We start from the raw sequence: 17,100 nt of genomic DNA on the forward strand, positions 1-17,100 counted from the left end.
GAGACATACTGAAAAATGCATGGGAATTAGAGCCTTCTGCCTCCTCATAGAAAAACCTGTCATGTTCAAACAACCTGTTTGTCATTGCTGAAAGGATACATCTCTTTTCCTGCTGTGGTTATGGGAAAAAGGGAAGGCACACGCAGCAGCTGCAAAGTTGCTGGCACGTGAGTGTGGGATTTTCCACTGACAGGTCTTCTGTGCTGCTGCTGAATGGGGTATAGACCCTGTGGTCATGCCATAAACACTACATTCCTCCATGATCCTCCTGAGTGCTGTGTCATGGGAATTATGTCCTTTGTTATCAATACAGGCTGTTCTTGTAACCCTTGTTTGGCTGCTTCTTCCAGTGATTTCCCACACGTGCACATTTCCATCCCTGCGACATTCCTGGAAATCTTTGTATTTCATTCCACAAAGACTGGCCCAGCTGGATTTCTGTGGATGTAGTTTGGGGGAAAGACAGAGTCCTAAAAGAGAGGTTCTGCTGCATCTCTGGGAGGCTTTGCATACATGAAGTTTTCCACATTCCCAAAGTGGTTTTGGTTCAGAAGTTTCAGCTTCACATCTCCTGGGTAGCACCTCAGAAGTATAAACTTGTAGGGGAGCCTCAAAATGTGCCTAGGGCTCTGTCCTGCCACTATAGCTTCCAGACCAGGACTCCCTGAGGGAGATGCCCACTTATGTCCCAGAGCAAACTGAGCACATATCTGCATATGGGTCCAGGACAATTCTGATCATGATTTGTGATGCTGCTCTCCCATGCTGAAATATTCTCTTGCTCAGCAGGTGTTTTCTTCAGCAAGATGGTGTCTCTGAAGATGTTACACTATCTGGTATTTCTTCTGGAGATAGCCAAAGATGAGGAAGAGCATGCAGGTAGAACTTTATGTTTGTGTGTGTGTGACAATGAGTGTTTGGAGTGAACTGGGCCAGTTCAGTGGTAGCCTTGTGAAACCACGCCTAGGCTGACACTCAGGTGTCCTGCAGCCCTGTCTGTGGGGTTCTGCATGTCCCTAGAGCTGGAGAGAGACCCTCACTTGTATGAGGGAAATGCTACTCTTTGCTATAGGGCAGTAAGTAGAGATGTGATCCTGCTGAACAGGGTGGCTTCTACCCTCGGGTTGGAATCTGGACAAGGGGCATTTATGGTCACAGCAAGGGGATGTTAAGGTCCTCAGGACAGAAATGGCTTTCAGACACAAACAGTGTCTGAAAAGTGACTGCCTGGGCTGCTCACCACACCCTGAGCTAATGGAATTTCATGAGTTGTCCTGGGTCAACTGAGTGGCCACATCCTTGGGTTGAACCTCGCTCTGTCCCTGTGACCCCCTTTAGCCTTTTTCAGCCTGTACAATAAGGATCAGACCAACTTCACACAGACCTGGACTTTGCATCTTGGCAGGGAAGTCCCTCCTCTTCCAGTGGAATTAAAAGAAGAAACTGCAGGCTCTTAACATCAACTGACTCTAATATTTTCTTGACACAGATTGCTTGGTTTTCCTAAAAAAAAATACTTCTCAACTATTGTAGCAATTTCAGCAATACACAGATGATCACAACTTTATTAATTTCATTATATTCATGGCCAACAATATTTCTGAACTCTTATCAAAATCATTATTCTCCTTTCAAGGGTAAGTACCTGAATCACCCGAGCCTGCCTTTTCACCGTTGTGTGGAACACCTTAATCACAACTGAAATTCCTCTCAAAAATAATGTTAGGATGTTAGTCCTCACCCACTGGCTTTGCAGTATTATTTCCTCTATTTTGTTTTGCAGGAACTTAGGAATCAAAACTGGCAAAAAATTTTTCTAGACCTGCATTTTTAACAGCATTTTAGAAGGACTACTCCTTTAATGATGTGTTGATAGCAGCACTTGATTGCTCAGAGTAATTCAAACAACACATCAGAAGCTGAACCCATCTTGCAGTGTCTGAAGAGCTGAAGAAATGCCTCTTCTAAAGCAGCTTCAGGATTGCTGTGTTCAGATGCATTTGCACAGCCACTGTGGGTAAGGAAACAATCTTCAATGGAGTTAAAGCTTCTCTCAAGAGCTGACTACTTCTTCATCTTACAGTAAAAACACAGACAGGCCTTTGAGCAAATTCTTTCAGATTAAGTCTTTTTGGTGCCTCCTTTAGCAAAATAAAAGAATTTTTTTTAATTCATTTTCCATGTAAATTTCACTCTGAAATTCAAATTAATTTCCCTTTTTTTTTTTCTAGAAATATATTTCTCTGAGAAGAATTTCTAGTGTTACAAAGTAAGAATAGGAAAAGTGTTTCCTTTTTTTCAGCCTTAAAAATACAAGTATTAAATACTCAGGTTAGTAATATATTTAACTATCTGTCTATACTACAAATTAAAATAGCAGTCTATTTTTTTCTCAGATCTCTTACAGGCTTGTCTTGGTCAAGAGAATATAATTTTAAAAGTGTGATTGCGGGCAAGGCTATAAAATGAACACTCCAGGAGTTGTGACACTCTTGCAGATCTCTTATGAGATCAGAAGAGAAGAGCTTGGATACTTTCTTGACAAAAGATTTCTTCTCTGAACATGTGCGTGAACTCTGGCAGTATTACCTTGTCCTGTGATAGGCTTAATCATCTCTGTGGCATGGCTTGTGGCTAAACGAGCCATCAAAAATGGCTTGTGGCTAAACAAGCACCCTTAGCTGTCCCCTGCCTGCCAGAACTGTACAAGGAAAACTGCAGTAGGAAGTACCAGTCCTTTCCTGGAAGTAGATTTGTCTTGTCCACCTTTCTCGTGATTTAAGGATTTAACAGATTTGGAAGAGAGAAGTCATTTTTGGAAGCAGAAATGTTAGGCTGGTGTAGGAATCTGTCTGTCCTAAGTCTGTCCAAGACCTTTTCATGCTCAAGACTGTGAAGACCATAAAATGATTTTTTAAAGTTTGGAGCTGGTCTCTTCAGCCAACTAACTAAACCCATGATGATGTCAGTGGTATAATTAAGAGACATCCCTATGACTGAACAAAGGGGCTAAGAAGTCGGACCACGTTGATGGTGTGTTTGGCTGGAGGTGACTACTGGAAAAGAGAAGCGGAAACTTCTTTTTTAATGAAGCTTTTTATTCAATTGTTAAATAGAAAGAGGCAATAACTTAACTGTGCAGACAAAAGGAGAAGTACACCAGATGTATAGAATTTGTACATTTGTATGGCTTGGGGAATAAACGTTTTCAGGAAGATGAAAACTTTGATTCTTAATAGAATTAAATTTCATACTGATCCAAGCCAAGACAGGAATTAAGTAGGAAACACATGATTTCAATATTCACAGAATAGGTTCCTCTTCATTAAGTCAGTTGTGGATGCTAGATCTTCTTTGGGTCCTCACTGTAAAAGAAATTAGGGAATACTTAGCTTTCAGAAGTCTCAGGACAAACTGTAGCATCTCTGAAATACGTATATGCTAAATCACATATTGTCTGGCAGCTAAGATTGATTTATATTTGTGGACACAGCAAAGTGGCACATGCAGTTTCTTAATTTTTCTTTCCTTCCATAGCAACAGTGGACAGATATAGATATTACAAAGAGACAATGCAAAATTTCTGGTTTGGTTTGGCTATATGGTCAAGTTAGTGCATTTTAGTGGATTCGTGCAAACTCTGCATGCCTGTTCTTATCCCATGGCAGACACAAGGCTGTATGACACAGCTGAGCTTCCTTTCCCCCCAACACAAGCTGCACTGCTGTGCAGTTGCCATAGGCTGCAGTCACACACACAGGAATTCCTTTATTCCAGCTGGTACACGCTAACTAGAAAGCCTGTGGTCACATAATTGTTTAGTTGCGCCCTTAGTTCTTAATTAAATGGCACTGAAGAAAATGTGTTCTAGCTGGAAAGGTTCCAGGAATCCTGACCATGGAAATGTTGCCTCTCTTCTTGTCAAGGGCCTGGGTGACTTCATTCACTGTAGATCTGTCTCACCATCTGAACTGTGTGATTGAAAACTGCACCTTTCCAGGGGAATGATATATTCAAGAGCTGCACTATGATTTCTTCTCTTTTTACTCTGCTAGTAACACTTGTAGTGTCATTAAATTGATTGCCCTTATTGACAGATGCTTTGGAATGACACATATCTGAGAGGGAAGGGGAACAGTGAATCACCTGGCTAGCACCACTTATCCTGAGTGTGGCCCCATCTGCATGAATGAATAAATGGGGTCAGTGTAGAACTAATCTCTTATGTCAAAAGCAAGGAAGGAAGTGATGACCCTCATGGAGAGCAGTTCTTCAATATTTTTCCTGAGTGAATAGAAAGGTTGATTTAGCATGGACTATTTTCCTTGCCATTCTCCTTGTTCTCAGACTTACCAGCAGTAAAGGTGGCTTGGAAACCAGAAGCTGTCTGGGCACCATCTGTGATGAACTCTACGAGCATAAGATTACTGGAAGCAACTATGCCACTAGGGATCTTTGATCCACAGGTCTTGTCCATTAGAACTGGAGAAGACTTGCTGGATCCATCATAAACTTTAACATAATCACCCTGACAGCCGTTAGTTATTTGCAGCTGAAAGGCTTGAAAGTGCAGGGAAACCTGGAAGGGAAGAGAAAATCAATTTTTAATATATAAGTATACTTTCATGGAATGTCCTTTAAAACAGACAGAACCTAAACTGTAGCCAAGCACAGACTCAGAGACCAGAGCTACTTATCCAGCTTTGTCTCTCTTCCCCTGAAGTTGCAGGGTTCAGATCTAATCACTGAATGCTCCCATGCTCAAGGAGCTTTGTCCTGACTTTTCAAACCTGAAGCCCAACTCGTGGAGATTTTTCAAAATCATAACTCTGAATTGTCTTTTTCTATACCTCGCTTTAGCACATACCTCTATAGAAGCAGAAACTATTCTGAAATTTTTCTAATCTGGTAACTGCTGTACAGAGCACAAGATGCTTAATGTTGAAAGAAGCTCAGCCATCTTTCCAGACCACTATTAACCTGTGTTTACCTTTCTGGATCGGGTTCGGATGAGCCAGACACAGTTGGTGTTATCTGAGTAATTCCTTGGGTAGTTGGCTGATCTCAGTGACCCAGAAGGTCCATCAAGAATAGTGCTGCAGCGACCTGAGGGAAAAATGCTTGCTTCAGGATTGCAGAAGATTTCATAGTAGTAGTTAATTCACAACTACAATCTCTTCAGAGATCTGATCTCTGTTTTCTGGTCTATCAGCATTCATTTCAGAGCACTGGTACATCTTGATTAAAAGGAGTATTCATGTTGTCCTAATTTCACATAATGCATCAAAGAGGAAAGTAAAGTAGTGCTCTGAAAATCATTCAATTTATTGATTAGCTCTGTCATTTAGCAAGAGATCTCCTTCTGCAGCTCTGTAAAGAGAGGTTTCAATTCACTGCAGATGGTGCCACTGTTTTCCATTGAGAAGGGGAAGTTAAGTGATGTCAGAAGAGTCAAGCACAAATACTATGCTTCTGCAATGCTCAAATTCTAAGCCTAGGAGGAGCACTTGGGGTGCAAGAGGTAATACTTTCATAATTTTTTTTCCTCTGATTGAATAAATTTCTGTGATTGTGTATAAAATATTCTTCTAGCAGAGGGTACACATAAAGAGTTTAAACGTACAAACTTAGAATGACAAACTTTTGAAAACTGGACAAGCTAACATGAAACTGTTCACGTTAAAAGGAGCATAAAACTGTTTTGTTTTGGATCAGGTCTTAAATACCAGCTGCCATGAGGAGTGGCTATATCTGGCTCTTTTGGGATTTATAGTTGTCTGCTGAGCTGTAAGAAATCAAATTATTCCATTTAAGTTTAAAGTGTGGTATGCAGTTAATCTAGTTGCACAGCAGCCACTCATGCTAATAGCAAATGTGTTTGATTTAATTTAGAGGCAGTTTCTATTTTCTCACTAATCACAATGTGCCTCCAGCTTCACCTTTGCATTCCCTCCCGGAGTAACCCTAGTGGGCACCAGGAATTCATGAGAATAGTCTCACAGTCTGATGAAAAACTGCTGTCTCTGCCACGTGCCCAGATCTGAGTTGAAGATAACAGGGAGGTCTGGAGATACTTACTGCAGTTGTAGAGTTTGTTGATTTTGGCCACATCCAAGTTGCTCATCCCTTGTCTCTGTCCAATATGTACTGATCTATCAGGAATTGGTACAATAGTTGCTTTCCCAGTGGTATTGCTGAATGTGTATCTGAAAAAACCCATGAGAAACAATGCACCATAACTTCTTTCAGGATTCAGTAGGATGCTTTGGAGGCAGAACAAGGATTGTACATAAGCTCTTGCTGTGACTAATAGTGCTGTTTAAACAGGCCTCATTGAGATGTCCACCAGTAAGCAGAGTCAATGTCCAGATGGCCTCCTTTGCTCCCAAGCCCAGCAGTGGAGGGCTCCCTAATGGAAAGCCAAGGGACAGTGTATCCCAGCCATAGGGAGCAGCTGGTCTGAACTGACTCACACTGTTTTTATCAGAAGGGGAATTGGGGAAACTGATAGTTAGGAAAGAGTTATGATTGAAACGAATTCTGGTATAAGATTTGAGTTCCTGAAATAGTAATACCATGCTGCTACTTACGGGCCATAGTGCATTACTGAGGAATAGTCATACGGAAGATCCAGGTTATTGGAGTTTTCAAATTTCTTGAAGTCTGGTCTGTCAGCTGCAATATATGATATTGTACTTAGAGTGTGCTTCCTCCCTTCTCTGTTCAGGGGAAAAGGGAGAGCTGGGAGCAGTAGGATGTGTCTCCACCACTTCCTACATTGAGGAGTTCAAAGTACTTACGAGGACTGATGTACTCCCACATGATCTTTACGTGCTCATCTCTGTCACTTCGAGAGTGCTCATGCAAAAAGCCCAAAGCATGCTCCAGTTCATGCTGAATTACTCCTTTCCACATGCAGCCTCCTTTCATCACAGAGACAGTCTGTCCACCTCCTACTCTCCCATAGTTGGACCAGCAGCTGAGAGGGATTGAACAACAATACTTATGGGATTTTTATTGGCAGGCAGGCAAAGAAGCAGAACAGAGAACCTCACTTCACACACCTCTTGTGGGAGTGGAAGGATTCCTCTCTCCACTGTGATAGTCAGAGTGCAAAAGTGACCATGGCATATAAAGGAACAAAGTGTATGATCATTGCTAAATGGAAGACTTTTGTTAGCACAGAGGCTCCTAAATTCTGACTTCACCGTCACTTTAACTCTCCTGAAATAACAATTCTTTTTTTTTTTTTCAAAATACTAAAGACAGTATCAGAGCTGGAGATAAGACAGAGATAACACTTTCAAGCTAAGTGTTGAACAACTTTCTCATAAGCTCTAATTCTGAGCTTGATGATCAATAGTGTGATTCAAAGAACTGTTTATTTCATATGTTGGTTTACTTTTGTAGATAGGACCTACAGTATTCAATATACGTCGTGCTGAAGTATGCACTGTACCACACAGAAAACATGAGCTTAGACATTCTTTCCCCCTTAATGGTGTTTTTCCATGGTTTATATTATTTCAGTGTCTGCAGTGAGTTCCTGATGTACCTGATGAGCCCTTGCCCTAGTAAGGTACCCAAGGAAGATACCTTGGCCCTGTGATAAAACACAAGCTTTTTCTGAGGTCACACAGAATCAGTGTAGGGAAGGACTGAAAAATAGAGTAGAAGTAACTTGTTAATTTATCATTCAACTCACCCATCGACAGATCTAATACTGAGGTAGTCACGTTCTGCCTTGCGCTTCACAAAATTAATACAAGTCAGTGCTTCAAATTCTGCCATGGCATCATGAATCCCTTTTACATGGCTCTCCTCTGGGGAAGAAAGGGTTAATTTAGGGGTCACAAGCACAGATTAGCAGATGCCATTAAAATCTCACATAGTCTCAAAAACAGAATAAATGAGGGACAGAAACATTAGCTGAGGTTCTTAGGTTCCTTTTTTGCTCAGTACTGAATTTTGTTTAAGATTTTAACAGCCTGCCACAAGACCCTATTTATCCGGATATATGTCCAAATGTATTCAGGTGCCTCTTTTTTCAATGGCTAGATCTTAATTACAGTGGCCATTTTGATGTATCTCATTGGACACTTGGAGACAATTAAGGGAAGCTGTTTTGCTTTTGAAAAGCATATCATTGAAGCTCTACTGTAATAGCCATGAACCTTATAAAGGAAGGCATTCTGGAAGACAACATTAGAGGGAATGGTTATTGTTGTCTCCAAGAGATCAGTCCCAAAACATGATGCAGGCAAAATGCCTCAATGAATATTTCTGGTTCAGATCCTTGTAACTTAAAATTTATCTATGCTTGCACAGCTCAAGTAAATCCTTAGAACTGATTTATTCAGCTGTTTTTGCGTGCTCACTCAATGTAAGTTTCTCTCAGAAGAATACTGGACAAAACCCATTTAAAAAATCATTTCTATTCAAACTCACCGTAAGCAGGATCCAGTTCATAGGGAATACGAACAATCCCATCACTGGACTGGGGCCAGTGGCAATGGCGACAGTTGATGGCACTGCGACTCCTCCGTGGAACTATGTCACCTTCCTGCAGGAACCGGGAGCTGTCTGGGGACAGAGAAAGGGTGGAAACATTGAGCCATGAGTTGCTGGACAGCTGGTAAGCACACTTGAAAAAACAAGCAGTCTCAATAGTAAGAATGATGTTTTATTCTGGTACTATTTAATTATCCATCATGTGACACTGAGTGAATGGCATCAAATATCTCCCCAGGAAGGTGCTGGGCAAAATCAGAAGGTGCCAATAAGGAAACCCAAGAAGGTGGGCAAACCAAAAAGAGGAGAGTTGTCAGGAGAAAACTGTAAGAATATTTGGTGTCTCTCTCTGCCGACTATTTAAAGTCACTTGAAAGACTCTTGGAGGAGAAAGTGTGACGAAAACAAGCTGATAGATGAGGGAATGTTTGGAAGGATCAGGGAAGCGGAAGTCGGGAGCAGTGAGAATGGAACTGACTGCAGCTTATCTAGGAGACTGCACTGCAAAGCCATACGATGGCTGAGTGCCATTCTTCATTCCAAAAAAAGGCTGTCAAAAAAGCATACAAATACCCACATTTTCTCTTTATGTCCAAAGAATGAGAAAGATGTTGAAAGCTAAAGCTGAAGAAACCGTCTGAAGTTTTCAGTTGCCTCCACACCTGGGAGCATCAGTACTGACTCAATAGTTTGAGATTCTATAGGGCTTCAGCAGACCACACCATAATCCCAGTGGTATCTCTTACATGGTGGTGTGTAACATGGGAAAAACTTCTGCACAGATTGTGGTAAGACATGGTACCTCCCACATCACCCTAAAAAAGCAAAAAGGACAGCTCCCTTATAGACAGGAATTTGGTGGCATTACCTTTGTTAACATTCAGAATTTTGTTAAAAATATCTTCGTCCTCCTCATCAGTCTCTGTAGGTGAAGGAGATTCTGTGCAGAAACACAAGAGTATCACTTTCTCATTCCCAGAGGAAATATGAATCCTGATTTTTTACCCTGATGATGCATGATTTTTCCAGTGACGCATGTAAAGCTTACAGAGTCTATTTAGGGACTGGAGGGATGTTCACTCATGTAGATGTTTGTTCACTGACAACCTTGAGAACTTCCTAGCTGTGGTTATTTTGGCATTAATCTAGTCCCAAGAGCCATTCCCCTTCAATTATTTCATTCTCTCCTTTTTTCTTTTCCTAGCCATCATATTTTTAGGTCTGAGATGGCACAGTTTTACTTCTTTATGAACAACTCACACTCAGATCCCCAACATAAGATACCAGAAACAAAAATGGATGGAGAGCAGTCCTGCTACTTCTTGCTGGACATGATGACCTCCTGAAAAATCCTCAAAATCAATGAAACTGGAACTGCATTCCTGTTCCACGGGTCGGACTGATGTACCCATCTCAGCCCAGCATTGGGGACTCATAGGCCCTGCTAGCAAAATCAGCCAACTCTGTGCATTATGCAGCAAGTCTTCACATCAATAAAAAGCACAAACACGTGACCTCTGTGCTTCTAACCTTTAGAAGTGGCTTAGTTCAGGACATTAATTAAGCAGAGCTATTTTTAGCAAAAGTAACAGCTGAGGTTTTAAGCAAGGCCAAGCAATTGGCCAAAACCAAGTGACCTTGCTTTGTATGAAACATTGTGGTGAGTGTATTTATTTGAAATTCCTCATAAAGGTTAATTTGTATTAAACCTGTGTTATTTTCTGAAGCAACTGAGTAGATAACAATCAGTATATCGCCTCAAATAGGTATTTGTAATGGAGTAGTACATACCATATATATTCTCCTGTGTAGTAACCTGCAAAGACAATATATTGATATTATCTCATAATTCATAATGTAACATTAAATTAAATAATAAAACATATAAATTATCAACAGCATCATGCTACCATTATCATCTTTCACCAATGCAACTTTCCTGTACTTTGCCATGTGCAAAGAAGTACCATGGGGTGGTAGATACTCTTCTTTGGTACCCTGGCAACTAGGGGTATCATAAAGGCAAGTGCAATATGAAGTGTGGAATAAGGTTCAGACACACCCTGATGCACGGTTGAGCAGAGAAAACTTTGCTACACAGATGTAGATGCAAGGGGAGTCCAAGAGTCCTGGCCTTACTTTCCACAATATTGAAGCCCAAAGTGATCAGAAGGGCTGAGTTAGCTTTCCTTACCTCAGTAGGCTCTGCTGCTGCAAAAAGACAAAAAGACAAGCATCAGACTCTGAATGCAACTGCTCAGTGTGTAACAGCATGGATGCACCTCCTCAGCCATGGGAATGCCTTTGGCAGATCCCTGGGAGGAGTGCAGGAGAATGGAGAGCACCAGCTAATGTATAGGCACAGAAATTAAAAAGATACTTAATCAAACAACTATGAAAATTCCTAGTAGATTGTGCTGAGGAACAGAATCCTAAGAATTTACCGTCTAAGAATCAGCAAAGCACTTTATCAGTTTCAGTGCAGAAAATTGCAAAAGAAATCAGTGCCAAAAAAATGCTTTGTCCCAAGCTTTCTCTGCTAATCAGCTCAACAATATCCCCTGGTTTCAAAGTGTCAAACCATAAGGTTATAACATGTGATGGGGGCTATAATTTAGCATGGGGAAAATAATCTCAGCTTTAGTATGCACCTGACAGCAGCTTGGTACCATTCTGAGTTCTAAGGTGCTTTTCTACTGTGATGTCTTCTGATTTTTACCAAATATGAGATTCTAGATACAAACCAGAAGTGAAAATCTGACCTGATGTATACCTTTTAATCTTCATTTTTGTAATATAAAAAAAGTTTAAAAGTTGGAAGGGCCTTCAAAGGTCATCAGTTTGTCTGCTTTCCCTAAGGCAGAAACAGTTTTATCTGTATTATTCCTGACCACAGTTTGTTTGACCTGTTCTTAAGTATGATGGATATGTTGCAAGCCTATCTGGCAATCTCTTCCAGTTTCCTAATAATTGCAGTCTTCCTTGTCAAAGTACGAAACAATTTTGTTTTTCCTAGTTAACACTGAAACAGAGAACACTCATGTAAACAGTCATTATTTCTAAGCCCATCTGTGCCCCAAATTTTACTATAATTTTTCTCAGTAAAAGATATACCAAGCTCTATCACCCCTTGCAGCACCATTCCTTTTCATAATTATTGCTCAAAGGTAATGAGGAGATGTCTTCCTTTTCAGACTCCAGCTAGCACCCGCAACAGAATCACTTTTATTGAGCCAAAAAGACTTCAAGTCTGTGTTTTCAGGCTGTTACTTCAATTATATGGCAATGGAAGTCCACTGCAATGATGGTGGTTTATTATAGAAAAATTTGGTCAGTTCCCACCAGCTGCAGCAGAGAGATCCAAGGCATCTAAAACGTTCTGCAGGGAAGAACATTTTTGAGATGGGTTGACCAGATCCAGAATTTATGTACCCAAGAGGCACTAGATTAATTGAGTAGTCAAAATCAGTGGAAATTAGGCTCCAGATTTCTAGGCACATAAAGCCTGCAACTTCTTTTTAAAACCCAAATGAGACACCACAGAAGGCGTCTGCCATCTCCTTGATGAAATGAACATCTGGTGTGATATGGCTCTCAAAATTATACAGATCACATTTTCCCTACACTCTAAATACTGAAAGATGTCTCAAAAGGCACAAAAAGCAGTAACAATGATAAATTAAAATTCATTGCATGCATTTGTCCCAATAAACCTGCAACTTTGAGTCTGAGCAAGTGACTGCCTTGAACTTGAGCAAGAGTGTCCCTTGGTCCCTTCTAAATATACTGAGCAGTAATTTTACAACATCCCTTTTCCCCCATGCCATAAATGACAGTTCAAAAGCAGAAATTGTCAATGTTCTTTTGTCACTGACTTGCTCTATGTCAAGCAAATTTTTCCAAGGTGTCTTCTTTTTGTACACATTACACTCAGCCTGTTCTTGCTGTAGTTAAAGTCTGCCTACAGTTTTCTTTCCACTGACCTCTGAAGGCCTGCAATTATCTCCTTGTATTTTGCAAGTTAACAAAAGCTGTTCAGCTAAGCCTGTTCCAAACCAGAACAAAGCAAATCTTTCTTTGATGCCTGACATCTTTGTCATACAGCTGAACCCAGGTAGAAAAGGAGGCAAATGATTAGCAGTCTTATTATAACATTCAACTTCATGAAAAGGTATCGGGATGTCTAATTAAAATTTTATTTCCAAGCCTGTGAAAGAACATCCAAATTAACCTAATAAACCATGCCCCAAAGTCTGTGTAAAGCACATCTTTGTAAAAACACATCTGTATTCAGCTCAATAACAAGTTATGAAACATAGCCTTATTCAAAAGGCCTGTCAGTGCTTTCACATGCTCTAAAAACAAGTCAAAACCAAGAATGTAATAAACAGTCAAGAAATAACAGGTGCTTTTAAAATACACTATAAATCCTACTTACTTGTTGTGCTGTTTTCATAGTTGTCCTGCAAAACCAATAGGTAAAAGGCATTATTCTTCCATAGCTGACAAATACAGCAACAATAGTATCAAAATCAGGATGAATGGAGCAGCCAAATCACTATGTTGCCTTTATTTATTATGATATTACTAATATTTCCTTGCAGAAAATTTATCAAAATTTATCAAAGTGGGCCTCCACAGCTTGGCTCCAGGAAGAGCATCCCAGCCAGGGAGCTGCTCTCACCTGAATGGGGAAGGCCGGGGCGGCGGGCAGCAGGAGCGCGGCGAGGAGCAGGCAGCCCTGGAGCCCCATGGCGCGGCGCGGGCGGAGCGGAGTGCAGGCCGTGCTCCCTGCCCCGGCAGATATAGCGGCGCAGCCCGCTCGGCCCGGGCCGGGAGCCCTGCCCCAGCCAATGGGAGCCCCAGCAGGAAGCAAACTTCTTTTGCTGCCTCAACAGCAGGTTTAGCCCCTGGGCATGTCCCGGTGCTGCGCTATCGCCGCCGCCGTGAGCATCCCTAGGCCGCCCAGGGCCATTCGTGCTGCTCTCCAGAGCTGGCTCAGCCTCATGCTTGTGCTGCCACGCATTTCCTCTGCTTCTTAGAGGATCTTTCCTGAAATGTTCGGCTTGACTGTTACCACCCTTGTTCCTGGATAACTCTCCAGAGAACTGGATTGTTAGGATTTCAGAGGGTAGGTGACTTTTTTCTTTATGTGGCTGAGATTACAGAAGACCATGACACTATTGTGTTGCTTTGAAACATAGAATATGTCTACCCAGTGAGCTTATCAATGTGTCTTCCCTGAGACAGCTTATGGTTCTATACATACAGATTTTTGTTTTTTCCTCTGTGTTTCTTGATGTTTCATCACACTAGGAGCGTCTCCTGTGCTCCATTGTTTCTGCAATCTGACAATTATAGGTGCCCTTATGAGTTTTGTGACCAGCAATCAGAGAAGGGGAAAAGAGAACAGCAGCATAAGCAGCACTTACTCATTTTGAGAATGATTAACAGAATTTGCTTTGCTGGAGTGCACTTGTCCAGAAGTAGAGTGCCGTTGTCTAGAGGAAACAGTGAGCAGATGTAGCAAGAAATGCTTGTAGGAGGCAAACCAGCAACTGAGCCTCTTATCACAGCAACCTCTTCTCACAGCAAAGCTCTCTTACTGAACCATTTGCTGAAGCTGCTGTAGCTGGGAAAGCATCTGGTCTCTGACACACTTTTGGTTTGTGTCAGAGTACATTTTCCTTGCATGGAAAAGGAAACTGAATTATAAAACACACTGATTCTGTCTCTAGACCATGTTGGTGCTCAGATTCCCTCAGAGTAAGTTTTAAAGCCACTTATTCCCTATTTCTGTATTGAATAAGAGGTTCTAGATATTCTCCATATTGGTCAATCAAGAAGCAGCAGAAGGCTTTCCATCTATTTTTCTCCAAATCATACCCAGTCAAGAGTAGGAATTAGATATAAATGAAATCTGAATTGTGTTTGAGGCATCCATTACACTTTATTTTAGTGATGAAAAGTTGTGGTGCACACTGCTGACTATTTTAAGAAAGTCTGGATTGGCAAAGTCCAGGGGTAAACTTTGAGCACCCCCACAGGGAGGCAGCACAGGGGGATATTACATTTCCTTTTCTGTGTCTGCACACCGGCTGAAGGAAGGGCTGCCCCAGGCACCGGTTAATAAACAGCAGGGTGGCACATGGCCCTTGAGACCATGAAAGAGCATCAACATCAGCCATTGTCAGCATGTTAATCCTGTTGTGTGTCCTTTGTGCACATAAATGCTCTCAATATGCAATGCTAAGTGTCTTTTTTTAATATTTGTTTTTCAGAGGGATGAAAATCTTTCTTTTGCTAAAGCAAAGCTGTGCAGCTCTGGTCTGCAGTAGGAGAGTGTTTCTCCATGTTTCTCACTCAATGTAAGGACAAAACAAAGGTCCATGATTCCAAATACTTTGGCATGCAAAATCATACCAAAACCACACTGCAACTTGGAACTTGAATATAATCTCCTTTCATTAGAATTTAGGAGGAAAAAAAGAAAAATCAGACCACTCTCAGGTAGGAAAACCAGTCCAGGAGCAAAAGGAAGGATCAGAGGTAGTGAGGGGATTAAACAAACTTAAAAAGCAAGATAGGAAGGCTGGTAACCTCAGCATCTTTGTAGCATGTTATTGGGAAGATACTACTCCTGAATGAGTGATTGCCTGCCTGTGCTCAGGAAAGAGTGAGGCAAAAAGGATGCAGCATGTTTTATCCTGGGTGTGTTACTATGCTGACAAACTAAACAGCTCATGAAATAGATTGCTGCATGCCATGCTTTCCATAACCTAACAAATAGTGCTGAGGGGGGAGGTGGCTTTTTGGGTTTAAGAATGTGGCTGTAAATATTGCAGCTGGCAAAAAAAAAAAAACAAAAAACAAAAAACCACATAAGAGAGCGAGAGGGACGAGAGGGAGCACTGGTACTCATGGTTCCTACTAGTTCTGAAGATCTTATCACCTTGTGCCTCTTATTTAGATTCAATATTTGGTTATTTTCCAATACTGATGGGGGAGGCATTGTCAGCAGACCTGTTTTCACTAATCAAAATACACACTAATTTATTGAGATATTGCGTTAACAGGACACAGTTTTACTAGATTCAATGAAGCTGATCTCTCTAGTAAAGAAAATGCCACAGAAATTGTTTTGAACCCTTAGGAGCCAAACAAGGACTTTCCAAAGATAATCTGTCTTTGAATTTATACAAGAAAAGCATGTGGGAAGTTTTGTCAGACCCAAGTTCTCTTCTTAGTATATCCTAGTTTCTGGTGGACAGTAGGGATTCCACAGATTTTGAACATGTGAATAATTATTAGCAGATGTCCAAAACCAACATCAGAATCTCAAGAAGTACTTGAACAGTGTCGTAGTCCACAAGAAGTCTCTCTAGCAAAAAATATCACTGCTCCTAAATGAACACCACAAAACTTGGAGTTATGCCTGTTAGACTTGTTTGCAGAAATCTGTAGGCATAACTAAGAAAATAATATACAGACACACCAATTAAAAAAAAATAATGTTTTCTCCTTTGATATGGGAATTCACTGCAAGTATATATAGTCAAAATCAAAACAGCAGATGCATGAAAGATACAACGACTCTGCAAAAATCTTTCAGATTTTGCTCAGTCATATGCCATTTAGTCATATGTGTTATTCTCTTTGGAGTCTTTCACTGTAAACAGCTCCCAAAGTATAACGTAAACCATTACGATTTAATTATGGAAAGAAATTGCACTAATTGCTACTAATTGCTGTGCCATGAAATGCAGGGAAAAAATAATTCCAGGAACTAATAGAAACCTTTATGCCAAACAGCATGTGGAAATTATGTGATAGCTACCATAACTGATTTGTGGTAATATACTAACTAATCTTGAAAGTTTAAAATCATCTGGCTTTACTGAAACCAACCATTGAAGCAATGGTATAGACCACAACACATAACTGAAATTGCTGTGGATTGGCATCACATGAATAAACACCACACAATTACATCTGCAATCTGGGGTTAATGACAAATCTGAACCAGGAATATATTATTTTAGGTACAATTGCTCAGTATCATTTTCCAAGAATGTCTGCTTTGTGCAACATTTCAGTATTTTGGCTCACTTTCATTTGGAAAAGGAATTCTGGTTTCCACTGAGCTCTTGGTTCATGGATTCTGAACTCCCATCCTCTGTCCAGTAAATCTGCTCCTGTGCAGTGCTTTCAGCTCAGTGCTTTTTGTCTTCCTCTCACTAATTCCAAGTTCCCTAATCACACAGAAATCACTTCCTTTTCTGCGCTGTCTTTATGATCTGACACTTTTCAGATATAAATCAGTCCCCACACAAGCTTTCTCTGTGCTGGCTTAAAGGACTTTCAGCCCTTTAGTCTAATGATTCCACTCTTCTTGATTCTGCAGTTATATTTTCATTCCTTCCAAGTTGCCTGTACCTTTTTGGAGTGCAGTGATTAGGAGTGGGCAATTTCAGAGGAATTAATGCCAGCCAGTACTGCACTTTGCTGGTTGAGAGTTTATTGAAGTGCTGGCAGCTCCTGAGGGTTTCACAAGTAACCAGCACAGACTTCAAGTCCCTGTGCTGGAGA

General features: G+C 40.9%; 1 protein-coding gene across 1 annotated transcript; it reads right to left on the minus strand.

Annotated features, from left to right (window-relative positions):
- Positions 1 to 3,149: 3,149 nt before the first annotated feature.
- On the minus strand, positions 3,150 to 14,487 carry LOC102075392 (astacin-like metalloendopeptidase). The gene is made up of 13 exons (XM_074542151.1): positions 13,196 to 14,487; positions 12,950 to 12,974; positions 10,706 to 10,722; positions 10,303 to 10,327; positions 9,380 to 9,451; positions 8,449 to 8,583; positions 7,706 to 7,823; positions 6,801 to 6,979; positions 6,591 to 6,675; positions 6,079 to 6,206; positions 4,991 to 5,106; positions 4,354 to 4,579; positions 3,150 to 3,365 (listed from the first exon to the last, which is right to left on the minus strand). The coding sequence occupies exons 1-13, from the start codon at positions 13,262 to 13,264 to the stop codon at positions 3,331 to 3,333; spliced, it is 1,230 nt and encodes a 409-aa protein (XP_074398252.1). The 5' UTR covers positions 13,265 to 14,487; the 3' UTR covers positions 3,150 to 3,330.
- Positions 14,488 to 17,100: the final 2,613 nt, after the last annotated feature.

The sequence above is a fragment of the Zonotrichia albicollis genome, chromosome 6 (assembly GCF_047830755.1).
Source record: "Zonotrichia albicollis isolate bZonAlb1 chromosome 6, bZonAlb1.hap1, whole genome shotgun sequence".
Classification (NCBI taxonomy): Eukaryota; Metazoa; Chordata; class Aves; order Passeriformes; family Passerellidae; genus Zonotrichia; species Zonotrichia albicollis.

What these genes read in the sequence shown, in the direction of transcription:
- LOC102075392 (XM_074542151.1), bottom strand. Translation starts at nt 13,264, where the DNA reads ATGGGGCTCCAGGGCTGCCTGCTCCTCGCCGCGCTCCTGCTGCCCGCC. An exon ending in GTGGGAGTACATCAGTCCTC is followed by an intron (nt 6,676 to 6,800) that starts GTAAGTACTTTG and finishes CATATATTGCAG; the next exon opens with CTGACAGACCAGACTTCAAG. An exon ending in CAACAAACTCTACAACTGCA is followed by an intron (nt 5,107 to 6,078) that starts GTAAGTATCTCC and finishes TTTTTCCCTCAG; the next exon opens with GTCGCTGCAGCACTATTCTT.